The sequence below is a fragment of the Gopherus evgoodei genome, chromosome 2 (genome assembly GCF_007399415.2).
Source record: "Gopherus evgoodei ecotype Sinaloan lineage chromosome 2, rGopEvg1_v1.p, whole genome shotgun sequence".
Lineage (NCBI taxonomy): Eukaryota > Metazoa > Chordata > Testudines > Testudinidae > Gopherus > Gopherus evgoodei.
Genome location: NC_044323.1, coordinates 67,168,282 through 67,196,053, shown reverse-complemented (window position 1 = coordinate 67,196,053; position 27,772 = coordinate 67,168,282). Strand labels below are relative to the sequence as shown.

General features: G+C 37.8%; 1 protein-coding gene across 4 annotated transcripts in view; it reads left to right on the top strand.

Annotated features, from left to right (window-relative positions):
• Nucleotides 1-27,772, top strand: part of TBC1D5 (TBC1 domain family member 5) — a 518,872-nt gene that overhangs the window by 191,612 nt on the left and 299,488 nt on the right. For all 4 annotated transcript variants that reach the window (XM_030550915.1, XM_030550913.1, XM_030550914.1 and 1 more), the window contains one exon: nt 11,144-11,272. In XM_030550915.1, coding sequence (XP_030406775.1) covers nt 11,173-11,272 — 100 coding nt within the window. In that variant the 5' untranslated portion in view covers nt 11,144-11,172. The remainder of the gene's footprint in view (nt 1-11,143; nt 11,273-27,772) is intronic.

The window sequence follows — 27,772 nt, the reverse complement described above, 5'->3', positions numbered from 1 at the left end:
GGGCTGCAGTTGGTTTCTCTCTTCTGTTGCTTGTGTAAGAAAGAGACTGGGAATCAAGCCCAGAGTGATTTGTCTCTAAACACCGATGGTGTTCCTCAGCCTCCTATTTTCATTCTTGGAAGGATGCAACATTGGTTGTGATGTGCAGAGCGACAACACAAGCATACTTTTAAAATGTTAGTGTAAAACATGCTTATAATAATAATAAAAATTACCTTGGCATAGGGCATTACCTTGTGATTAATGGTCAGGTGGTGGTAGCAGCCTTCAGCTGTTCCATGGATCATAAATTCCTTCTGGCTGGTCTTTAATTCCCAGGAACTCCCCTGCTCTTAAGGCATTATAGTGTAAATGCAGCCTTCCCATAGAGTAGACTGTTAAGGTACTGCTAAAGAAGCTTGTGAAAAAATAGTGTGAATCTCTGGAAGAGCATCTGTTACTCATGATCCAGTAAGGTTGAAGTAATGGGCTAAGAACAGACACTGCATGGTGGTTGACATAAATGCTGTACCGAGCACAGAGTAAATTGAGAGTGTGAACAATTGGCTATGAGGGATGATGTTCATGGGAAACTTGAGAATAGTTTGTCTGTGGCTGGCCCCCTTGGTTGCCCTGGCTTTCATTTTTCTCTAAATACAGCTTTTCAGTATACACAAGTAAGCTGCTACTCCCTTTGGCATTATAAGTAATTGAAAAACCTAACAGTGATTGTTACACACATCGTATGTATTCACTGGATTGCACTTGAACAACAGTTCAGATTGCACCTTGTCTCCTCCACCCTCCCTCAATGGTACTTTCAACAACTGATGAAACTGAGTCCTTTTTTCACAGTGAATGGGGACCTATACTAGCATTCTTTGTACCTCAGTATGAGAATATGCCCCTTAGCATGTGTATATTGAATGCCCAGGAAAACTAGAACAGAAATATTTTATGTAAATGCCTCTATGCGTGCATGAACACTCTGGGTGTTTCTATAAAAATATTGTCAGACCAGTAAAAGAATAAAGGCTGAATCTTAAATTAATTGCTTACTACTTTAAAACTGTGATATCCTGGAAACTTATTTGATTTTAATACACTTTTAGCGTCTAAGCTAGTTACTATCATTTTGGGTAAAGCTGCAGGCTAAGCTGCCATTTTTTCCAGTTCACTGTTTAAAAGATTTCTTTCAGTCTTGACATTCTTTGGCCCTTTGAGTTACAAAGATATTACTAAAACATAAAGTGCATAGCATTACATCGCGCTTGTGTTCTTGAAAGGAAAACTCTTGAATACTTCCGAGGAGAATAGTTTCCATGCAGTAAACGATATTACACTACTTTAATCTCTCAACTGTATTTGGATACACTATATTTAATTTCCATTTTATTTAACAGTTTTGAAAACAGGTCACTAGAATATACCTTAAAGTTTATTCAAAATATGGATGATTTTTAATGTTTGGACCTCAGTTTGTCACTGATCTTTAAGTGGTTCTCCAACTTGTATACATCGTTGTTTTTTTAAGTATTGGGGAAGGAAAACTTTATAGTGTTTTTTGAAATACTGGGAGAGAGAAATCAAGGGGTGAATTTATATTTGCAGAGAGAGCGTTCTAAAGCCAATTCTGCATTTCGTACTTTTTTGAAACACTTTGTAACTATTGACTTCTGCATCCAGAATATTTTAGACTTAGATTTTAGAATTTTTTAGACTGTTTTTTCCCTCTCCTCTAGGGAGGAATAGAGAGGACCAGTAAACTCCATCAGATTGATCCAATGCAGTTTCTGAGATATAGCTCCAGTTGGTGGAAAGGACTTTGGGAGGCGGATGCAGAGTGGGCTGGAACCCACATCTTCCAAACTTTGGAGCCCCAAGAAGAAGACCTAGATCTGCAGATCCGTGGCATCCATATGGATGCTACTGCACCGCTACCTCAATATAATGCCACCCAATATAACACGAATTTGGATATAACGCGGTAAAGCAGTGCTCCAGGGGTGGGGGGGCAGGTCTGCACACTCCAGTGGATCAAAGCAAGTTCAGTATAACACGGTTTCACCTATAGCGTGGTAAGATTTTTTGGCTTCCAAGGACAGCTTTATATCGAGGTAGAGATGTATTACACCTAGGAGAGACAGGCATGGAGAGTAGCAAATTGTCTGCTCTGCTCGATTCCACTTCCACAACTGAGGATTCTAAAATACTTCTGAGCACCAATCATAGCTATGCATGGCCCTCCCTTGGAGCACTGTGTCATGGAAGGGAGATGATGGAGGGAATAACCGGGGCAGGGGAACAGTCCAATACTTTAATGTCCTCTAGTTTTTTATTAAAAAGACAAGTGAATAAATACATTTCCAAATAAAGAATACTTTATACCAAATAGGAGTTCTTCATAGATATCTTAATAATCGTTTTGGGAGTTAGAGTTGAAAATACAAATTACAATGAAATATAAAGTGTTGATTTCACACCTGCTGGTGGGCAGCTAGGTGCTCAGTGATGTTCTGTTGGCTTACTTTCTGTTGTTCTAGGCTCTGAGTTGCCCTAGCTGTGGAAGAGTTTGCATATGTGGGGACTTGAGTAGTTACTGAGTTCATAAGTCTGGGTGACTCATCAGTGATCAAGCATCTTCCTTTATTGTCCATTTGCTTGTTCTGAAATCTAGGTTAAGATTTTTCAGCTAAAGATATGCCCTCTCCCAATCTTATATTTGAATGTGGAAAAAATTAAGATTTTTCATCAAAGTAAACCAGAGAAATCTGCACAGTCTGTCTCAGTTTCACATGAATTTTTTGTTTTAGAAAACTCTGTTATTGAAGCTGTTATATGCTAGAACCTATTGCCTGCTGTTCCCCTATGTGCATTCTTAACCTGTGTTGGAAAATGGTTGTCCTGCCTGCACAGAGTACCAAACATGTTGAACCCCACTTTCTTACAGTGGAAATTTAATATAGTCGACACTATATCTATCAGTGGGACACTATCTATATCTATCAAAGAAGCCCTGTGTCAAATACAAACCTTTCCTAATGTGGGCAAGGCTATAGATAATATGGTTAGCAGGGACTCCATGGTTCATAATTATCTGGTCCAATGATCTACATGAGGTAAGAAATCCCTTCTCCCAGGGTCCTTATCCCATACACTGCTTAATGTTTTCTTCTATGAAACAACTAGAAGTATTTTGAAGAAGTATGGTAACCAAGAGTAAACTAGCTATCAGCCAAATAAACTTGTTCTGTGCTTTGACAGACTTCTATTTTAGAATTTCCTGTCCTTGTTGTAAGCAAGGACTGGGTTTTTTAAATACAGTGCTCTTTTCTCATTGTAATATGAAAAGTTTTAAACCCTCATGTGAACTGCCAAAAACATATTTTGTCATGATTCCAACTATTTCTATTGTATTTCGTGCCTGACATTTTAATTCACCATTGAGTTTATGTCCTGTATGTTTAAGTGCTAGTAAGACATGAAAGTTGTAGGGTTAAGTCTGCAGCCTGTGCTTTAAAGCTCTTATGATAATTGTTCTTAGGTATGTAGCCCTTCACTGTGGCTCTAGAGACAACTATTTAATAGACAACATTTGAATAATACAAATGTGCGGTTGGTAAAAATGGATTAGAGTTTCAGGGTGGTACCAATGGGTGATATTTAATATTGAATGACATGTATTAAGACAAATGCTTTTATATATAATTTATTTGGCATCGTAAATGCATTTATCTTGTGAGATTCAGACCCCCTGTTGCCATATGAAGTATTCTGGAAAGGTTTGCAGTAAATAAATAATAAAACCACTTTGATATACAATCTAACAATATTAAATATTAAGACTTTCACATGACTGATTTTAATACTTAATTAACTTATTTAGAGTCCAATGTAACTCTGTTTTTATTAAAGATTAGATAGAAGTTAAAATATAGGAATTTTTATTAAATGGGACAAAATTAATTGCATTTCACAATATCAGACTCACTGACTGTTAACATATCCTTCATCAGTGATGTGATCTAATTTGTTTCATTCTGGACCCCAGCTGATGGTAATGTTAACTAACGTACTTCACAATGTCAGCCCATTTTAGTGTTTGCATCATTCCATTTTAATGATATATAATCTGATGCATTTTATAAAACAAAAATGTCATGTTTTGTGCTATCTAAAATTTGTCAAATTGTGCATGTTTCCTCGTAGTAAATAAGTGCACTATCTAAAGAAGATGCTTGTTCAATGGATAGCAGTTGTACTGATCTGTAGAAGTAGTTCAGTAAGGGTCCTGCTGGTTTGGGTCCTAGCTAGTATAAAAATCACTAGTCTCTCTTGAGAATCTTGGCCTAAGGCCCTAACCCTGCTAGTTACTCCATGCAGGGTCCTCAGAGGTTCAGAGATGTGCCCAGGAGGATCATTTAGCAAGATTGGTGCCTAACCCAATCCAGATATATGGGGCACTACCTCATTTATCGTGAATTACTCATTCCTCTTCAAGATGCTGATGGAGTTCTGCCTTAATGAACCTATCAGTCTGCCAACATTCTTTGCCTGCCAGTGTTTAAAAAGTCAACTTATTCCAGCTTTGTTAGAAAGGTCTTTGTTATAATTGGTTGAACTAAAACCTTTAGAAAGTCCACCTAACATTTTGTTGTTACCAAGAGGACATCTAATTGCATTTTACATTGCCATGACTTAAATGGACATAGCAGTTAGCTATATAAAATAAAGTGCTATGGAGACTCACTCAGTTAAAGGCAAGACTACCACTGCTTTCAATCGCAAGAGATCTGCAAAGTAGCTATGTGGTCCTCTCTCTGTTGACTAAGCAATATTGCTTAGGTTCAGCAACCAGCAGCGAACCTGTTTAGAGCTATCCATGCTTCAGACCTCATTTCCAAGATTGCCATTGAAACAGTGAAGGTTAATGTATTTTAAATATTATACTTTCACTTAGTTTTTTTATTAGTATGTTATTCAGTTTGAAATAAGTAATGTTGATATTATGTGGTGATTCTGTTAAGTGTTGGTGTTTTTCATGCTCTGTGTTTTGTGCTAATTCACCAACATACCAATGTCATCAGTTAGCCACTGGACGTTGTATTCTGACTCTCCTGTCCATATTCAGTTAAGGAGATCAATGTTGCGTTGATGAAAACCAAAACCTGGAAAGCTGAAGGGATTGATGGCATCCTTCCAGAGGGGGAACCTGCCAACCCACCTTATAGATCAGACATGTTCATATGAACTTCGGTTCCTGCTCTCAGATGCTACCCTGAATGTGGTCTTTGAACCTTTTGAGGTTCATCCATCATTATATGGCAATATAAGCAATGAAAATATTAAATTTGTCATTCACTATGAGTTGGAATGTAATATTAATAAGGGTTTTGCCTTTCTAAGGTGCAGTAGTTTTGTTTTCCTCATTATACTAGATCTGTGGGAACTTTTTAACTATTTCAGACAATTTTTAACTAACTGTTTATCCTCGTAAGATTGTTACCTGACTTCTCATACCTTTCCTAATAGTAACACTTATTGCTAGGTAAAAGCTGTAGGAGTAATTATTCTGACAAGCAGATATTGTTCAGCAGTGTATGTTCAGATTATATTTTAAAGGTGATGTGGAGCCAAAATACTGCACAATTTCAGTCATGTTCTGAAAGTGTCTTTTGTTTTGTTCCTGAACAGTCCTGTTTGTTTATTAACCTTTCATGGACACTCATAACTGTAATATCTGAGCATCTCACATACATTGAAGAATTTATCCTCACAATATCACTGTGACGTAGGATACATCACAGATAAGGAACTGATTTACAGAGAATGAGGACCTGATCCCACATCACTTGTTTTGGTGACCTTGGCTGTTAATTTCAGTGGAATCAGGATTGGAAACTAAGTGACATGGCCAAAGTCACATGTCTGTGGAAGAGCTGGAAACCAATTCTCAATCTCATAAACCACACTCTAATGCCTTAACTGCAACCATCCTTCCCTACCTTTCTAATAGCTCATTTTAAAACAGTTGTAAACCTGCCTTGTACTTCATGGAGAATCTCTCCTTTCTGAACTAACTCCCTTGATTACGTTGTACAACTGTAAGTAAGGGAAGCTGTGAACCCTCACAAACATGATGCTGTGATACTTAAACAAAACATAAGACCATTACCACTTTGACATATGCTTTTAGCCAGGACATTTTAATCCGTCTGACTTTGTGGGTAGCAAATAATTTATCATTTAGCTAACCATGAGTTTCCTCTACTCATCCTTGGCTTTGATAATTAAAAGGGGAAGGATGCATAGTATATTTTTTATCTGGTATATAATGAAGGACCAAGAACTTTTGGTGAAGGTGGATGAAGTACTCAAATATTAGTGCAAAGACTATATGTAGTTTCAATACATATAATTCACACATACTTAAGTGACCTGTAGAGATAAATTTCAGTAACTTTACCACTGTTATTACGTGCTGAATGCCATTCCTAGCCTTGCCAAGAAGTAGCATTAACATCCTTTTTCCCTGAAAATATGCTTTATTTTTCTTTCAGTAATTATGAGGATAATGTAGTTTGCCTGTGTTTTATGGGCCTTCAACACATAGTGAATGTTTACAGAACTTGATTAATTTTGTAGGTTACCTTTTAGATTGGTGTGGGTTGTCCAGATAAAATCCCTTTCCACCCAGCCAAACAGACTTTCCTCAAGGATATGTCTGTGTAATGGCACAGACCTTGGTGTGGGCTGTACAAGCCCACCTGGAACTCTGGGTACATTCTCACATTACTAGCCTGTGCTGGGGTCCGTGCCACTGTGTCTTTTAGCCGTACTATGTAGATTAAAGCTAGAGTGGGTATGCCTATGTGAGTTTCAATCTGATCTCCAGTTATAAGGTAAATGTACCCTGAGACATGCCAAGATGTACTGAAAGTCATTTTATGTGCTATCTGATAGTCCTGTTCTGATCTGGTATTGCCTTGGCTCTTTTCCTTCTTTTCTCCATCCTGTCCTTATGCCCTCCCTCATTCCTGCAGTTTGTCTGCTTCCCTCCCTCCAACCTTATTTTTTTAGGAAAACTCCATTTCTGCCTTAATGGGCATTGTATAAGGTGGATACACTGGGCTACACCTAATTCTCTTTATATATCCTGTACTTTACACTTCCTAGTATTCCTATCTGATTATATATATTTCAGACTTACAAAAATAATTTGATTAAATTTTACTATTTTAAACATTCCTATTTGTGGTTTGAATAACTCACATGTTCAGATGCTAAGAAGAGAAAATACTCCTGCCTTTGCTTTTTATCTCACATCTTGGTAAGAATAGATTGCACTAATTTTTACTGATGAAATTTCAAGGAAACTTCTTAAATGTTAAATTTTTGAGGATTTTTTTAAATCAAAAGGCAGTTAATAACTGATCAATATTTATATATTATCCACACGCAGCTCCTTTGAATGTGTCTTATTATCTATGTATTACAATACAATTATTTATGCACATGATGGAGTGAAGTGAATTAACGTCAATAATTTGGTATAGTGAACGTTGAGGTATACTTCAGTTGAGGTATACTGAAACTATAATGTGCCTTCTAAATTTCCATTTGAAATTGAAGAATAAAAGGATCCTAGCCCTGTAGAAATGCTGCTGAAGCTGAAAGCCATGTTCCTTTCAAGTTTTACAAATAACTTGAGGCAAGAGGAAATCCTAGACCCACTTTTGGTCCAAGCAGTGACAGTAGAATTAACTGGATAGAAAACCCTGAGTCATGTCATTCGGTAGCCTGTAAATTCTTTCAAATGATTTTTCTAAACCTTATAATGTTTCACAATGAAAATGCTGTTAAATTACATCTTATTTAATATGAACAATATGTTATGGGCCATTACAAATCAAAAACAAATCTGTAAAGAATTAATCTTTCTCAACGCAAGATCCCATGGGTAATCTTAATAGTTTTGTTTGCTTATTTTTGGAAGAACTGGAAAGAATTAAAGTATAAAACTATCAAGAAAATTGCTTGGAATACAAAGAATGGGCAGACTAATTATAATATTGCAGCACTAATCCCACGTATCAGTAACCAAATACAAATAAACAGTGTGATCAATTGTAAGTATAGGAGTCAAAAGAATGTCTCTTCAGCTATTTAAAAGTGCCTAAGTAGTCTGTGTATAGTAAATTATGCCACCAAACATAGATTAGGGGTGCGAAGGCATGATTGTTGGGAAGTGCTAAAGGAAGGAAGGGATAAGGGATCGAGGGGCGGGGGAGAATATAAAATACAACAAATGCATTGGAGCAAAAGCCTTGTTTTGTAGGTAGAGCTCCAAGCACGTTGTGCGTGTTAAACAAATAGCAAGTCTAGAAATCTGAAACAAATCCTATGAATTAACTATGTGAATATTGTTGAAATTGTAAAGACCAGCGAAATGATTTTTGAATCTGATTCTCAATTTGAAAGGCATTCAGTGTAATTGCACAAATTGTGAAGCAATGTCAGAGGGGCCATAACAGCAAGAAGTTAAGTTCTGGCAATAAAATTCTAAATAAGCTTGTGAATTTAGTAAAGAAGAAACTTGAAGGTCAATAGCATATCAGAGAAAACCAAGGCAGAAGCTAAAAAACTCCAGCAAGTGGAAACAGTCCTAAAAATAATCTCTCTGTGGATATTTTCTGGATAGTTTCATAGTTTTAATTCTTTCCAGCTTTTTATCCATTTATCTCTATTTCTCTCCCGCCCTTTTCCAGCTCCTCTCAGACCACTTGGTCATAAACAACTCTCCGTCTTTGTTCTGTTCTGATGCCTAAGAATTCAGGTAAAGCTTGAATCATTTTTACTGTGGTTAAAAATTCTACAAATATTCTGTTGATTAGCATGAAGTTATGTAGCAAAATTGCATTGGAAAAACCTAAAGTGGCCTCACACTCATGTATCAGTCTATGTAACATGCTTGTTTTGAGTTAGTATGTAGAAGTATAAATATATTGAGCATCTAGTCTGTTCATGATTTTTAGCTATACCTCTCTATCCAGAGAATCCCTTTGTTTCTTTGTTTAATACAACATTAGGAGAAGCAAGACATAGAAAAGATATATAAAACTGGGGAAATCTCAAAGATCCAAGGCCCATTTTGAATCAGGAGTTGCCAGCAAACTGTAGGTGTACACCATGTGATTAGCACCATACTTCATGTGAGCAGAAAGAAAAGTGATTGTGAGGTGATTGAATTTTGTGCGTATTTACTCTTTGGTATTGATAGTTCTCTATATATTTATGTTTTTATTTATTGTAAAATATTCTTCCTGCTCCTCTCCTGGTCTTTTAGATAGAAATTTTCCTGATGGGCTTAGAAAGTCAGTAAGCTTGGTAAAAATGGCAAAGAATGACGACCTTAGGTGGTGGTAGTGAGCATTCTATAATCTCTGAAGGGATGGCACCCTTAGATAAGGTAATTACTTAGCTTGGGAAAATCATACATTTCTTTTCTGTGGTAAGCTACCTACATATCTTTCAAGATGTAAAGGTTGAAATGTTTAATAAAGACCCAAAATGTCATCTTGCTTTTCTCATTTCTCTTGAGAATGCTGCTGTGAAGATAATTTTCCTAACCTGCTGTTGTGACAGTGTAAACCCTCTCGTTGCATTCCTTCATTGGCTTCCGATTCTCTAGTACAGGGGTTCTCATGACATATTTTTTGGTGGCCTCAGAGTGCAGCCACCAACTCTTGCTGGTGGCCATGCTAGCAATTTTTCTTAAAATACTTAATTAACTTTAGGAAAAACAAATAAATATGCACATATACATGTCCAGATCATTGTAATTTATTTATGTAGGTTTATTTTGCAGACTCAAAAATAAATATAATGCCTCTATTCTTTACTGGACCTAAACAGAATAGAAACAAAAATAAGGTACTTTGCATGTTTTAATTTTTTTATGTATATATTGCTAGTTAGGAAATCTGCTACTGTGAAAAGTGATTGTTGTATATTTGTTAATATCATTCTTCACAGCAGACTTAATCAGCCGTGGCATGCTGGGGTACAAATTAAGCCCTGGATGAGGAGGAGGGTAAGGAGGCAGGGGGACCAGGGACAATGGGGATCTGAAGGAGGCAGCAGAGGTCGAGATGATGGTGGGATGAGTCCAGGGATGGAGCCCAAAACCCTGCCACTGGGGCACAGAGCACGTGGCCAGAGCCTGCCACCTGTCACTCCAGGGCTGAAGCCTGAGCCACACCATCCTGGTCACCTGCTCCTACAGTATTTGTAGCTCCAGAGGGGTTAGGCAGGCAGCCCCATGGGAGAAGCCACTGCTTTGCCACAGCCCCACCCCAATCACAGCTCAGGAGGCTGTGGCCTCAAGAAAAGCTCCTGATGGCTGCATTTGAGAAATCTGCTCTAGTAGCAGACATAAACTATTTTCTTTGCTTTTAAAGCTCTTTGTGTCGTATTCCCACTCTACCTATCATGTCTCATTCATTAACAGTATGGCTACTGTCTCCTCCAGCCAGCCCATAGTGCCTCCATCACACACTTGTTAAATCGTCAAACAACCACCTTTGTACTTCCATGCTACTCATCACACTTGGGAGCAGTTCCCTGTTAGCATTCATAGACTACCTCATTAATGCTCCTTAAAGCTCTCTTTCCTTTTCTGTGATGCCAATGAGAAACTTGGCAATGATAAGGTTGCTAGTGTGCTGAGACTACTGCCTATATTGCTGACCAATACTATGTCCTTGTTTCCTTGTACTTCCCCATCTGTCTGTGTCCAGTGTGTCTTATTCTTAGATGGTAATCTCTTTGGGGCAGAGACCATCTTACTGTTCTGATTATACAGCACCTCGAACAGTGGAATCCTGGCCCATGACTTCTAGGTGCTACTGTAATACAAATAATAATAATAATACAAATTAAGGATGTCTCAGAAACACCTGAGCAGAAGTTAAGTGATTTGGAATTAATTTTCTTTAACATAATTTTCTTTAATATGCTTACCAGACATATAATGGTAACATGCTAGAAATCAGGAAAGCGTTCTAAGCATTTACAGCATTAAGCTTTCTGCTGCCTTTTTGTTATTGTAAAGTAATGAAAGAAACGCTTACATATTAGTTGTGTCTCTGTTTTCCCTTCCCAGATAATCGCTCTTTAGTGGAAATTGCCAATATGTATCATTCCATATCTGAAACCAGTCACCCGTTGCAAACAGAAGAGCAAGAAATAGGCATTGATCCCTTGCAGGGTTACTTGAACAAGCCCGAAGAAGGTGAGTTTAATATTTCTATACTTTTTACTTTGTACTTAGAAACCTTACGTAAGAGTCTCATGATTGCTATGCCTGTCATAATTTGTTTAATTCTGTCAATGAAGTTGAGCAGGGCAACTTTAAGAACATTTCACAGAGTATATGTACAGCACTCTGATACTAATGAAAACCATGGAAAGTCAACTTTCAATTACAGATAGAAACATTAGCCAAATGTTTAATGCGCTGTCATCCTTTTTTAATCATAAACCAAACAGTGATTTCAGCATAAAAATATTGAAATGAAACATGGCCTTTGTTACAACTTTTTTCAAAGATGGGCTCTTTTGGCTGTTCTACACTGTTGATTTTTTTCTTTGATAAAATTTAGCATTTTATTTTGAGTGAGGTTATGCTGATGAAAAAAGACTGTTTTCTTTTTTTATTCCTTTGAATCATAACACTTCTCTCTCCTGGTTTCCTTAAATAAAAACCTAAAGTAGAACAGGTGGAATTAAAATGGAAATTACTGTGTAACTCAAGGTAAATTAACACAAGGCAGTATTCAGACTACCCAAATGAACAGTGAGAAGAAACTGCTTGCATAATGCAAGTGCTTGTCTGTGTTACTTGTCCTTTCTACTTATTTGCTAGTAATGACAACATGGTTGGTTAGAAGGAAACGATAAGCTTAACAAGATACTTGAAACCTCATCCTTGTCATGAAAACATTCTTCAAGTACTCAGTTATACACAATGACACCTTAACTACCTCTAATTTTCCAGTCATTGAACGCATGTACCAGGAATGCAAGATAAAAAATTCATTTTAAATTAGAATTGAAATGGCTTAGTCATGTGTTTTCTGTGTGCCTCTGTGTAAGTCTGCAATATAATAAAATGTATTAAAGAGAGCAACATTTCAATTTTCAATTCAGATATCAATTATTTTGTAAAAAGCTAAAATCACAGCACTAAGTTTTTACTGCTTTATAAAGCTTTTTTCAATGTGAGGAAAAGTAGAATGGACATCTTGGTGGAACCCATTCTATAAAGGTGGTAGTTTTTTCAAGTGAATGTCACTACGCTTTTACGCTTCACATCTAAAAGGTTAATAGCCATCTTAGTTTGATAAAGCAAATGCATTCTTAGTACAAATTTTCAGAAGCCTAGGAATAAAGATTTATAAAATTCTGAAGTTTTACATGTTTTCCAAATGAAATATTTGTTATGTACTTTAGGTTAGTGGAGGGGTCGGCAACCTTTCAGAAGTGGTGTGCCGAGTCTTCATTTATTCACTCTAATTTAAGGTTGTGTGTGCCGTTAATACATTTTAATGTTTTTAGAAGGTCTCTTTCTATAAGTCTATAATATATCACTAAACAATTGTTGTATGTAAAGTAAATAAGGTTTTCAAAATGTTTAAGAAGCTTCATTTAAAATTAAATTAAAATGCAGAGCCCCCCGGTCCGGTGACCAGGACCTGGGCAGCGTGAGTGCCGCTGAAAATCAGCTTGTGTGCCGCCTTCGGCACACGTGCCGTAGGTTGCCTACCCCTGGGTTAGTGTGTAGCCAACACTGATAAAAAATTGCAAGTTTCTTGTTTAGTTTAAAAAAAAACCTACACGTCTCTCTCAGCTCCGTTTCAAGACAAGTCAAGATTTTAACCCTGTTACAAAAACATTTTAAATTAATTTTACCCTTTATTGTGCCCAAGAGTGATTAGTTACCTTGAATGAACAGGCTTTTAGTTTTCATCCCAACCTTAACATTTCTATGACATACAAAGTTATTAATATTGAATTGATGTTTAAAAGTGCCATTAATTCATTTACCCCAAATGTTCATTAACAATGTAAATGTATGCTGATGTTCTATGAGACAAGGAAGTGACTAATGACTCTTCCCACTAACAACACTTAAAATGAATAGAAACTTCAGATAGCTCATCTTGAAGTAATCAAGGCCCTCATTCAGCTTGGCATCTCTGTATGCTCTAAAACAGCTGTCAACTGTTAAAAATATATACACAACACACACACGGGAAGATAAGGATATGTAAATACATGGTTCCCCCAAAATCATAAGGGGTTACCAACCATAGTACAGTTTTTTTTCACATTCTATATATGTAAATATTTTATATAATGCATCCATTTCATTTTCATAGCTTTTTTTTTTTTACTGTGAAACACATATTGCATTTTAATTTGGTGCCATATGTAAGCAAGATCAATCTTCTACGTTTTATCATTTAATTTTAAATAAAGTATATTTTTGGATTGCTGTGGGAGAGGGCTTGTATATCAAAGCATGTAATTTTCCTTGCCCATCCAATCCGCCTCAGAAATTCAGTGTAAGGAGGCAATCACGGATTCCTAAATGAGTATTCTAACCATTGGGATGGATCCATCTGTTGATCAGAGACTTTGGTAGGGCCCTAGGTATGTGTAATACAACAAGTCAGGCTAAGTGATCATAATGGTCCCTTCTACTGAAATAAATTTAGTCATTCATTGGGAAGAGTATCCCTACGATCATATGCTGGCCTCATATGTGAGCATCAAAGTGTCACTCATGAACCCATTTCTCTCACATGGTAATATGTTGTACTACTAATGTACCATTTGTCTATGCTGGGATTTGAATTTATCTTTTGAATTGCTATCTTAATATTTTGCTAAAATACTGTCCACATCCCTATATTTTAAGATAAACATGTTTCCCTGTTATAGTTGAAGATGTACCCAATATACATTGTTTTGGTTACGCTATTTAGAGGATAATAAAAAATCACTAAAGAATTTTTCCAGGCAATTTTGTCAAGCAGTATAGAAATTCACAAGAGATACAGCATATTGCTTAGAGATGACTTGTAGAATATTGTGAAATATCAGGCCCTATGTGTTATTGTTTTGAAGCGGTGATAGATGTTTAGAGTATTATCTTGGAGACTAAATGGTAAAGGTCTTTATAGAGATGAGTTAAAGAAAATAAGGCAGATCATTAGTAAGTATAAGCATTGTGAAAATAGATCTCATTAATGTCAGAAACTAGTCTGACTTGGCAAGCTACAGGAAATACTAAATTTGGGGAGCATGTATCTTTATTATAGATATAAAATATAGAGTTGTAGGATTGCCACATTTGTCTTTGATTTTCCTGAATTTTTTTTAGAGCCTTTGACTAAAATTAAAGGGGTGATTATTTTGAGAAAAAAAGTTATCCATTCAATTTTTGTGTGGTTAAGGAAATTGGGATTTTGAATCAGAGTGAAATCTCATGAGTGTGTGTTTGTTTGCAATTATCCAAATCAAGACAGCCGTATTCAGGCCACTAATTGATCAATAACAGGAAAGACGTTTTGATTTTTAAATGAGTTGTGAAATCTTTAATTATATTACTGATACTTAGGATCTGTAGAAATCTTCTGTGTAAAAATACTTGCTTATATGTAGCTTTATATTTTAAAGGCACTACACAAACAATTCTTAAAACAGCGCTGTGAGGTAAGTATCCCCATTTTACTGATAGGGAAATTGAAACAAAAGTAAAATTTTCCTTAAGACCTGTGCAAATGAGTTGCAGATTTGGAATCAGCTCCTTCTTATGGGTAACCTGAACACAGTCATGAGGCAAAGTATTTCTTTTCAAAGAATGAACAGAATGCATCATTTCAAGAGTCCAAGCACATGAATGCTTAAATCTGTCCTTCAAGAGGAAATCACACTTTCTACTTGAGCAGTTTTCATAGATAAATAATAATCTCCTGTTAACATGAAAATCTGCATGCAATGTATATTTTAACTAAAAATGGAAACAAAATAAAATATATTTGTGCATTTAAATATAGATTCTTCCTCCATATATAGAATCATAAACCTATCCTGACAGTTGGATTTTTGCCAATCCCTGAACTTCTCACTGTCATCCAGTGTCAGACCTCCACTGACTCCTGTATTTTCTCTCTCTCAACATGCACAGCTGCCTTCTTTGCATCCTGTTTCTGCGGTGCATTCTTGTTCCCATACTGTATTTTTAGGAATTGGATTATTTGTGTACCTGAGATTCATCATGGTTGTCAGTACTACACTTTCTGGACAGAAGAATTTAAATAGGGAGCCACAATATGGATTCTGGACCTGTTCATTTATTAGCGTGTTTCCCCCTTTCAGCAGAGTTGAAATGAATTTCAAGCCCTCTAACCCAAGGATCAGGTATCTAAGTTACTTCTAAAGTCTGATTCTTTGTATGAACTTAAAAATGAACTTTTTAGCACAATGACTTCTCATTCATACTTTTTACATCAAGTAACATTCCAACTACTTATTGTTTCGTGCATGGAGTATTTGAAATGTGGTTGCACTTTGCTAGGGAAAATTCAGGTTTATGAACCTCTACCCTTTTCTAGAAAAGTCTTGAACCCTGGAGATGAGGAGAGATGGTTGGAGGCAGCATTTCAGAATCTGATTTTCTCCATTTCACTATGTACTGTACCTAGCAAATTATTTTGTTCTTTTCCAAGTTCTTGATGATTAAATTGCAGTGAAGTGGTAAAACTTGGAGTAGCTTTATTTCAGAGTTGCAGTAATTATCTGTAACATAGTTTATAGCATTATCTAATTTTTTAATGCACGTTTTGAAGAATGCAGTAGGCGCTGTTCCCCTTTCATGGGGAAGTTTATCCTCCAAGGATAGACTAGAACAATGTATTAATCCATTTCAATATAATTTGCTTAATATTACAATTAATACAGTTAAGGTCACTTGAAATGAAATTATTAATGAATTGGGTAATTTACTTTTACAGTGTCAGTGTGTTCTCACAATTTCATTTGCTTTAATTAGTTTACAAGCTATTATTTAATAGCATACTTCACATAGAAAAATGTAATATGTTCTTGGCTTCTGTTAAAGGAAAGGAAAAACTTGTGATGAGTTATGAGTGATTTTCTTTTTTAAAGAGGCTGTTAGATGTGAGAGAGGAAAAGGGTGATATAGTTAGAAAGATAGATATCATAGGGTATGACTGAAATGAGCACAATCAAAGAGTGTGAAACTGCCCATCTCAGGGGCCAGGTCAATATGGGTCTGTAGTATTTTACAATACTTTGACTACATACATGCTATAGTCTATATCAGGGGTTGGCAACTTTTCAGAAGTGATGTGCCGAGTCTTCATTTATTCACTCTAATTTAAGCTTTTGCCTGCCAGTAATACATGTTAATGCTTTTAGAAAGGTCTCTTTCTATAAGTCTATAATATATAACTAAACGATTGTATGTAAAGTAAATAAGGTTTTTAAAATGTTTAAGAAGCTTCGTTTAAAATTAAATTAAAAGGCAGAGGCCCCCGGACCAGTGGCCAGAACCCAGGCAGTATGAGTGCCACTGAAAATCAGCTCGCGTGCCGCCTTCGGCACATGTGCCATAGGTTGCCTACCCCAGTCTATATTTATTTTAAAATGTACTATGCGTTTATTTAAAAACAAATGTGACGTTTCTCTTGAACTCCTCTTTACCATCCTCTTTGGGATGGTGAGCCTCTGGTTGATCCACTGTGGTGATATGGCAGTGGTCCTGCTTTTGTTCCTATATTTTGAATAGACGGAATTGGGCTATGACAAGAGTTTCTAATCATGTGAGCACAAGCACCTCAGGCTAGGAATAACTACAAGAAGAACATAGTGCTTTTGGGACTTTCCCTCAGACAGATCACTGCTGCTACTTATGACCATGCCTGTTAAAGCTGAAAGTTCAGAAATCTGGAGAATTTATGCAAATAACTGAATCCCCTAAAATGCATGTTTGATGAATATATATTGCCTTACTTAAATGACAGAAAATATCCTGATTACCAGTACTTAGGACTAACAAAGCTGCAGCATGATTTGAGCATTTGGAGCATACAAATTGCTATGTTCCTGGATGGCTCTGGTATCTTCTTGGGTTGGTGTGCAGGTAACTCTGGCAAATTCCTAAGCTGCTGCTCCTTGTCTTTTTCAGGACAGTCTGGAGCTCTGGTTGAGTTGCTCGCTGTGCTATATACCACTTTCCCTGGATGGATGGAAGTTCTGGCTTTTCCAGCAGTCAGTTGGGGGAATGCTCTGGATGGGCTGCAGCCCCTAGCTGGGTCCAGCTCTGGCTGCTCATGCCTGCTGCTTCCTGGCTGGGTTTGCTGTATACTCGTTATGGCTGCTGTTCCCTGACTTGCTTGCAGGCTTGAGAGATGGCTAAAACACTACCCAGTGTTGTCCAAGTGCTAGCTCCAAGTCTGTGGTGCTGGGTGCTTTGGGGATCAATGGTATAGGCTACATCTCTGTGGTTAGAGTCCTCCTGGGTGGGTCTCTATGGTTAGTCCTGAAGGAGTCTAACTGGAGAGATGCAACCTACAGTGTCCCCTCAGCTCCACCAATCAAGAGACATAAACTCCTAGGTGGGAGCAGTTCAGAAAGTAGCTAAAACTAGGAGCCTGCTGGCCAGAGATGGTCTAGATAATACTTGCTGCTGCCTCAGGGCAAAGGATCAGACCAGACAGCCTTTTGAGATCTCTTCCAGTCCTACATTTCTGTGATACTATTTAACGAATATGAGTGACCCTGCAGCCACTTGCTCCCAGCTGTCGCAGTATGGCCAACCTTGAGAGTAAAATCATGAGGGTTTAAACAAAATTGTGGTTTGTTTTGTCTTTTGATTATTGAAACCCCCCTGCCCATCTCCTGTCTGTGTGAGACAATTAGTGCTGCCCACTCCCCAGACTTGTTGAGTAAGGTTATTTTGGCTCCCTGTTGAAGGAACTCTCACCTACTTATCTTCCTGTTCCTGCCTAGCAATTAATTCTGCCCCCGCCCCCTTCAGTTCAGCCCACCATCAGTTCAGCTTGCCCCCCGCATCAGTTCAAGCCTTCCCTTAAATCTACCCCCCATCACTTCAGTCCATCCAGTTCACAACCCCATCAGTTCATCCTTTACCCCCAGACCAGCCTTCCCCTTCACAGCCTCTTCTTTGCTCTTTTTGGGTTCTTCATCCCCTTTCCCAGACTTGCAGTGTTGCCAACTCTTGAAGGTTTTGGTGAGTGACGTGATTTTGGCTGGGGTTGGAGCCAGTCTCAGGATCAAATGAGAACCTCTAGCCCAGGGGTCATCAGTAGGCAGACAGCAAGCCAAATCTGGGCTGCCAGATGCTTTTGAACAGACCCCAGTATTTTTAATTTACTTATTATTAACAGTACTATTGTTTATTATTATTTTCTTTGGTATCTGGACCTTGACTATAGCTTCGCCGAGAAATTTGGACCTTGACAAAAAAACAAATTGACTACCCTGGCTCTAGCCAATCTGAGCCCTCTGATTGGCTGCCTGGCCCACTTGCCCACCTTGTGGGGCAGAATAACTAATTAGAGCAGATATAGGCAGATCTCTCTTCCTCTCCACCCCCTGTAGCAACCTGGAGCCATCCTCACAGGATGGGATGAGAGAACTAAAGAGCCTTGCTGCCTCCTCCCATCACTTCCTGAGAGCAGCAGGGATGGGACAGTGCCTCTGCCCCTTCACTCCCTCTTCTCCCTCTCTGCAGGCACTCAGCCTGGGTAGGGGCAGAAGGGAGGTGAAGAGCCCCTGGAGCCACCCCCACCCCACAGCCTGGAAGGAGGAGAGGGCACCCCTCTGTGTTCCCCCAGCACTGATGCCAAACAGAGCTTGGTGACAACTCTCCATTGCCATTACTGAGACACATTATCTCCTGGTGTCTAACTTCTATTCCAAATCCAGAAAGCACACTTTAAAAATAAATACATTACTCGTCAACTACTACACACACACCTCACAATGATTATGAATCTTAGCAAGTTACAAGCTTTCTATGGATACATTACATGCTGCTCTTTAGGATAGTTTGTAAGTTTTAGGTTTAATACAGTGAGTTTGTCAGGTTTGAAGTGAGAGATGTCTACAAAAAACAGGGGACGCTTTGCCAAGGGGTCTCTGCATCACACACATCCTCTTCAACCTAAATATATTTTGCTTTGTTTTTTCAATATATTCTAACACTGACATGTTTAATCAAAAGCAATTCCTTGTTCATCACCCTCTTCTGTCTGTAAGCCAGACTGAAAATTTCCTACATATCGTAACACGCACACATCAAGCCCTCTGCACTTTACTTCTCCCTCCGTCATCTACAAGAGTTAGGTGGGGCTGGCCACTTTAAGAGACAGGTCGCTGCACTAGAAGGATCACAGGTCTGATTCAGTATGGCAATTCTACTGACACAATTCAAGGCACAATTGTTTAGCCTTGTGCAATACTAAGACTTTGAATGGGAGGCCATCAGATGCAATGACAAAGGATCAAGACCTCTTAAAGGTAGAAATGAAACTTTACAACAATACAAGAGCTCAACCTATTTGAAGAGAAACAGAAAGGTTTTCAGAATAACACAGAGGAGGGAGAAGCACTCCGTATCCATTCATTGAAGAACCCCCGGTAAAGCGAGGGTACTTTCATGAACATTTGGATCCTTGTACTTGTGACACTGGCCAGCTTGACAACAAACTGAACTTTGGTGGTGGTGTTGGTGAGGGATTAACCTATTTTATTATATTGGAGAGGTGACTATTGATAAGTGTCGGCCCTCGTACAAATTTTATGATTTTGTTTTGTATTGTAACCATTTCTTTCCACTACTCTCTCTTGTTTCTAGCTAAATCTTTATTCTTTCTTAAATCTACTTTTATTTTATTATAAGCACTCACAAGTGCTCTGTGGTTTACAGGAGTGGTGGTTTAAGTTAAAAGCGATAAACTGTACTTTTGGATGCAGAGGGTCTGGAACTTCTGTGAGTACCCAATGTTGGGCTGGATATCAGAGTAATGCTTCAAAGGGACTTGAGAATTGGGCTTGGCACCTATTGTTAACCTGCCAGGTGAAGTTAGGACTGGCATAGCCCAGAGGAGTGACTGAAAGACTGGAGGTGGTAGGAAGCTGACACTCAGCTACCACAAGAGAGACTCCCTCATGCTCTATTCAGGGGTTAACAAAGTGACTCTCAGTCCTGGGTGCACCCCAAGAACTGATACAAAATGGAAAACTGCTTTTGAAATCTGTGAAACTAGAGAGGATGTTTTTCATATGATCGTAAATTCGAGCCTGGAGCAGGATGGTGATGCAGGGCTCAGAGGTCTTCTGTACCGTTCTGTACTATATAAGTTCTTATATAATCCTTGCCATTGTAGTATCTGAACGCCTTCCAGTAGTGTATTAAGCAGTGTGACTAACATATGGCATGTGAGATATGTTCTTTCTCTCAGTTTCTCCCCAGGGGAAAATTGTGTGTTCCATGTAGTGTTTTGTTTTGAGGGATTTTTTTAAAATGTAAATGCTGGTGTGCATATATAAAGGTAGAAGAAGTGTGCCTTGCACTTGGAGAAGACAGTGGTGAGGTTTGTGATGGTCCTTAATTCCTTTGGGAGTTCATTCCACAGTCTCATACTAGTGTCCAAAAAAGTGCTATCTTCTGAACCTTTACCTTTATGGTAGAAAGTCCCATTCTATCTGAGGAGCAGAGTTGTTGATCATGATCCTGGTCCCAAAGCTTTAGTTGATCTTTTAGAAAGGCTGGGCCCAGGCTACTCAGCACCTCGAAGATAAGGACAGAGCTGCAGGGATAAAATTTCACTACTGCATAGAAGAATGAGCTCTATTAAGTCTGCCTCATATTGTGGTGGCTGAGCAGAAACAAGGATATTTTCTGCATCTTCCAACACCAGATGCTAACATAACACTGTTTTTAATATTCATTTATTAATAATAGCTACTGTTTAGTCTGCTTTTAACAGTAACAGAATTGTGGTGACTACCAGGCCATGGGAACACTTCCTCTTCATTTACATTTTGCATTAACTGTACCTGTCACTTTCTCTCTCAATTCTACTTTCATTTCCTTTTCTAATTTCTTTCTTGGAAAAACGTTCTGAATTGGATATCAGGCAGGAGGAAAAATGGTAATGCTTTAAAAATATTACATTACATTATAAAGCCAGTTGACGATGGATAATACCCAACATTTTTATTTAAAAATAAATTGTATTTAAAGTACTTTTGGATTTTACTGTATTGTATAATTGGTGTTAATTAGTTGTAGACTATAGGCATGCCCCAGATCACCTCATGCAGAACTTCAGAGTAGAAGGGTGGGTTTTACACCGGGCCCCAAAGATCATCAAGCTCGTGCTCCGTGAAACTGAGGAAGGAAATGAGTTGCCACACTTTGACCCTCCTTAATGACCTGCCTCAATGTTCAAATCTATGAACAGTTAAAGCACAGACTTGTGAGTTACCGGGACCCAACCCATACATGGTTCTATAACAATCAGCAAGTTTGCAGCTGAAAATCATGTGATTTTTCTACCTATAGCTAACACTGCATAGCTATATCCTACACTAATTGTAGCTTCATGAATTGTGCTGTGCAGTAGTCCAATCTGGATATCACAAAGGCCTGCATAGCTGCCAGTCAACATATAGGGAAACTGTCATAAATGGATTGTCAAGGAGACATGAAAGAAGGCCTTCTGGTGACAGAATGACACTTGATCTAGATGTGCATCAAATTATGAACATCCGTCCTTGACAGTAAACCCTCTCAATAATAAAGGTAGGGACACCACCATCAATGCTTCTCCTAGTTTTTCTTGCTATCCCTCTTGTCTCTGAGGCCTATCAACTGTGCTTTCATCTTGATCCCTATTGTAGCCAGGGGCGGCTCTATGTATTTTGTTGCCCCAAGCACGGCAGTCAGGATGCTTTCAGTGGCGCGCCTGTGGGAGGTCCACTGGTAACATGGTAACACAGGTTCGGCAGCGAGCCTGTGGGAGGTCTGCCGGTCCCGCATCTTTGGTGGACCTGCCACCAAATTGCCGCTGAAGCCGCGGGACGCGGATCTCCCGCAGGCATGCCACTGAAGGCAGCCTGATGGCTGCCCTTGGTGCGCTGGTGTCTGGAGCCGCCCCTGATTGTAGCTAAAGTAGATGCCATAGGATCCAGGTTTGATTAAAACAAAATGCGTGAGAGTTTCAGCCTACTTCGTTTTTTTAGATGAGGGGTCCGATGAAGACACAACTTGTAAAAGTATGTGGTTTGCAAATTAAATGAAAAGGGAAGTTATTTTTTAAGAAAGCCGCATCATTTTAAATTCATTTTACTGGCAGTCTGCAGTTCTGAACAAGAATAAGATTTCTATAAACATGATGTTTGTAAAGATGACTATACCTCTGTGCATGGTTCTGTCTCTGTAGTCGTTCATTATAGTTAAATGACGTAAAAAATATTTTTGGAATGATCAGTACTTTGACCTACATGGTTCACTTACTGTGGCTGCCCTTAAGAAGGTTCTTCCATTTGTGGGAGCTTATCAGTTCTAGCAGTATTCTTCATTTTAAATGTAGGCACTCCTCTCAAATGGTAGTCTTTAAAAACAGAAGACATTTTTCAAGTGTGACCATTGTAATTGTAATTAACTGTATATTAAAACTAGCTCATTGCGAGTAACATAGCAGTACAAAAGGAGGCCTTCATTCTCTCCTTTTACATTTCATTGAAAGTTGATACAAAAATTATGAACGTGCAGTTATACATTTCACACAAGTGATTCCATGCGAAAAGAAATAATTTCATTCTTTATTTCTATGTTTCTCTCCTGCATTGGGAAGAGACAGTTGGATAGTATGTGATTAAATAGTAATATGATTAAATCATAGTATGATTAATCATAGTAATATGATTAAAATTATATAATAAACATAGTTTTGAAAGGGAATATATGTACAGTACATGTCTATATAATCCTACATATCAAATCTCAGGATGTTAATTGGATTTGTTTTTTCTTTGGTATCGTGAAAGAGGAACACATGAATCATAATCCTAAATGTGGGTAATATGTTGGATTGATCAGTTTGTACTCAAATATTTTTGAGTTCACTTCTGTTCTTCGATGCAGAGGAATGCAGGTTGTACAGTAGTTACGACCTGAACAAGCACAACACAATAAAGCTGGAGTTAGTCCTATGTATCTCAAGCCCTTAGTTTGTTTATGCTATTTTGATTGCCTTAGAAACTAATTTCTAAACTGCAGCAAAATATGTCAATATGTACTGAAATTTTCCTGACTTTTGATTTTTTGATCATTTCCTTTTATTTTTAAAGATCTGGAATTTCCTGTTTTAAAAATTAGGGAATTAAGCCTTGTGTTTCATTTAATTGTCAAAAGCTTACCCTTGCAAAGGTCAGATTTTAGGCTTCAGATCAGTAGGCCTAAAAGTGCCTTAATCTTTTGCCATCTTGTATAACTTTGCAGTGTCTTCTCTATAGGTGCATAAGTAAGTAAAGGTGCTCAGCATGAGGGGAAAAACAAAGTACCATAATACTTACTAGCTAATTTCTTACTATTCACAATAAGATGTTTATATTTATCAACAATCTGGCATCTTAACAAAGAAAGATAAGCCTACATTTAGGTGCCACTACTACAAACAAAGCAGCTGATGCTTTAATGAATACCATACCGAGGGCCATGCAGGACATAAGGCGAATTAAGCAGGTTACAAACTGCACATCTTCTATTTAGATATAGGAGATTTCCCCAGCACTGACAATTAGTTGTACTGATCAGGCAAGCAGACAGACAGAAACAGAAGGAGACCATTTGTATCAATTTGAGTAACACAACTAGTAATGAAGTAAAATAGCCACACAATGTAGTTTCACCTCCACTTTGGAATACACTGTTCCCATCTCCACAAAATAAATAAATAAGTGCGGCATTTAACAAAAGCTTGTTTTCTGTTGTTTACAAATCGAGCACGAAGGAATAATACACTTCTAACCCAGAATATTTTTTTAAGAAGAAAACATTTTCTGGACATACAAACAAATTTGAATCTCAGTAACCTGACAGCTTTGTTTAAACGCGGAATGAGTTTCCTTTTATGAGAATCTTTTCAAAGTACAGCAATTCAGCTGTGAAAACCTGAATACATTAATGATGACAAAGAACCTCCAGAATGAGCCAACATTTGCTTTTGTTCTTTTACAACATTTCCTGATGAATTGCATATACAAAAGTGTTACAGGTTATTTTAATTTTCCTATTTTACTTTGATAACAAATGTCTCTACTGTTTATCTTTTCAGTTACAGTACCTTATTATTACTAATCAACTTTAATTATTTTTAACAAAATGATTGAGACTCTTTTTTTCCCTCTGACTTTTTCTGTATAATGGACTGTCCTAATACTGTTTAAATTAATGGCAAAGTTCCCATGGACTGCAGTGGTAGCCGGGTTGAAGGCAGTATGGTTTAAGTGAGGCAGTAGTGTAGGCCAAGCTACTTAAAAGTCATTGGTCATTTTGCCTACATTTTTGGGTGTCCATCCTGAGATGTTATAAAAGGACCTCATTTTCAGACGTTAGATGCTCAGCAGTTTCTGAAGATCAGGCCCCTGTTAAGGTATCTCAAATCGAGTACCCAACATCATATTTTTAAAAAATCTTGGCCTAAAGGTTTTACTTATAAGAAATTAAAAAAAAAATTACAGTAACATTCATGTTCTTGTCTAGCTTTAGACCTAAACGTGCTCAAAATTCAGTGAACCAACAAAAGCAAGGGCGCAGGCCAGATGGGATTAGAAACACCATCCTAACACATATGTGTACATGGTTTAGTTTGGTACAAATTCCATGTAGTAGCTCCTTGTTGATAAACAAGGCCCTTTTTGTTTTTGTTTAACATTTCCCAGAAATGTATCTGTTTATTGCACAAAACAAATGGGTGAAAATTGGTGCAAGAATTAACTTCATGCTTTTCTGGGTAAAATACCCAGGTTAATATTGGATGACAGGAAGACAGAACAAATGCAACAAATAAAGAAAAAAGTAAGAGTACTTATGATCCATGTTCCCGTTCCAGAAGGAGAGGGGGCAGGTCAGTTTCCTGGGCCACACAGGTTACTGAACCACTCTCTCTCCTTACAGAGTGGGGAGTTGGATCTGGGAAGTACCAGCACTTCTATTTTTAGGACTCATGCACTGGCGTACACATACACATGTACTTGGTCGTGTTTATCTTTCACTAGATTGCCTTACTTTAACACACAGACCCACATTTTACTCCTGGGGGAATTCTGCGCCACTGCGTAATGCAGAATTTTTCAGAAATAAACGTGTATGCAGAATTTCCTTTTCTCCACAGAAATGGGCTGCAGTGGTGCTAGCTGCCACTAGGGGCTGCTGGACCTGGCAGAGCCCAGCTCGCACATAGAAGAGACTGCTGGAGGGAGGGGAAGGGAGCTAGAGGGTTCCTGGCATGTGCAGTTCCCAGCATGCCCTGAAGGAAGGAGAAGGTGATGCACAGGAAACGCCATGCAAGCCTGGGACCGAGCATCAAGCTATTTCTCCTCTGGATCCCTGGGCTCTTGGGGTGGGAGGTGGGAGGGGAGTGTCTAGACAAGGGGGAGCATGGCATGGCTCTGGGGAGAGGTGGACGTGTGGGTATCTGGGCCGGGGGTGTGTGGGTATCTCTCTCCCCAGCTGAGCTCTGGGGCGGGGGGGGGGAAGGGGGGCAGAGAACAGGAACTGGGTTATCATAAGGGTTTCTTTAACTCTACTCTGGGAGGAATTTGTTTGTGTCTGTATTGTTACAGACATACTTGCTGACACGTATTTTGAAATAAATTACCCAAATAATTGAAACTGGTGTGATTATGTAGTGTTATTTTGACAAATAAAATTTGCAGAATTTCTTATTTTTTGGTGCAGAATGCTCCCCAGGAGTAACATTTACACTTAGACTAATCTATTAACATAAACACAACTACCTTATGTAATATATTGGATTTTCTTAACATAATTAGTATTTTCATGTACTTAAGTGGTCTAACATTTGGGTAAAAGTTGGTAAAAACTTAAAATGAAGGGGCTTGTTGATAGCTGTTTTTTGGTATTCAAGTTTAAAAAGAAATACTTTTTGTAAAGTTAAAAATGCAGTAAAAACACTTGTACTAAAATGTAGCGGATTTTTTTAGTCATTCATAAGTATTCATTAAAATTAAAAAACTAAAAAACCCAGGCTTTCCTGTAAAATCATAAATATTTGGAAGATGGTATGATGTCAGAGTGGGTGCATGTAACATTACTAAGGCTTTTATGACAGATTTTTCCCACGATTCAGATGGAGCTATTTATATGCTATAGATGTAACTAAAAAAAAAGTAGTTAACTTTTTCTTATGTTCAAATATTGTGTGCCTCAGTACTTCCAGATTCCCACCTGAAGTATCAGAAGTGCAAAAATATTGCCCAATTGGATGTTCTTTCAAAGTTTCTAAACCATTTTGATGCACCAGGAGACTTAAGCAATTCTTTGAATTACTAGGTGCTTAGTCTGTCACTGCAACTGTAGTTGCTATACTAGGCTGACGGTTACTGAAACTCAGTGCAACTCACAAATTATTTGATATAATAATATGTTCATATTAAGTCTGTGGATAATTTAGATAAGATTTGATGCAAATGGAAGAGCCATGTTTTTAATGTTATGCCATATAGGTAAAAAGGTTAAAAAAAGAAGCTGCATAGGAGCATATGTAAAATATAATAGCCATTTTTCAAAAAATAAATAAATCTGTTTTTCTTTTTAAATAGCTAATGCCCTTCCCAGTTGTAAATAAGTCAGTTGTGGTCTGTCGCTTGAATCCATCCCATGTATCCTTCTCATCTGTCTGCATTTCCTAATCAAATTGAATTCAAATAGAATCCAATCCAATCAAATAGAATCGGCAATTTACTGTTTAAAAATGTATAGTATGTCATATACATTACATGAAAAAAGAATGCTTTCTTTTAAGGCGAAAATGTCATATTTTGGTTAGGGTTAGAATACCTCTTCCATATGCTTGCCCCTTAATTATTTTTTAAGATACTATAGTTGCTTTTGTTTATTTTTTAATTCAAAAATGTAAAAGCTTCACTGAAGGAGGGAAAAAAACCCATAAATCTGTCCATTAGTACGCCTTTTTACCTTGCACTCAAATGAATTCTCATCAAATTTGATTTGCTGACTGGTGGCCAGAACAGATGTTATCTTAATGGAATAGAGAAGAAAATTAAGCATGTTGAGCCACAGAGCCACCTTCAAATTTCTGCGACCTGGTGTTATTTTTTTCTTATACGAGTATGATTTAAAATGTTCTAAAACTTGTTCTTTGCAAATGCTGTACAAAGCTCAGCTCTGAATTCTCACTCGCCAGCTGACTGCAATATTTTATTTTTAAGATTGATTTTATTTTACTTCATGAAATAACATCTCATTAATGTAGCATGTTTAAAAATAATACACTTCCAAATCTGAGTCTCCTATCCCAACCATACAAGAAGTATGACATATACTTAAGAAAATTCCAGATTTTTTGTAAGTGTAAACTGGCTGTATACAGTTAATTGTGAGTTATTCTAACCATTTACCTCA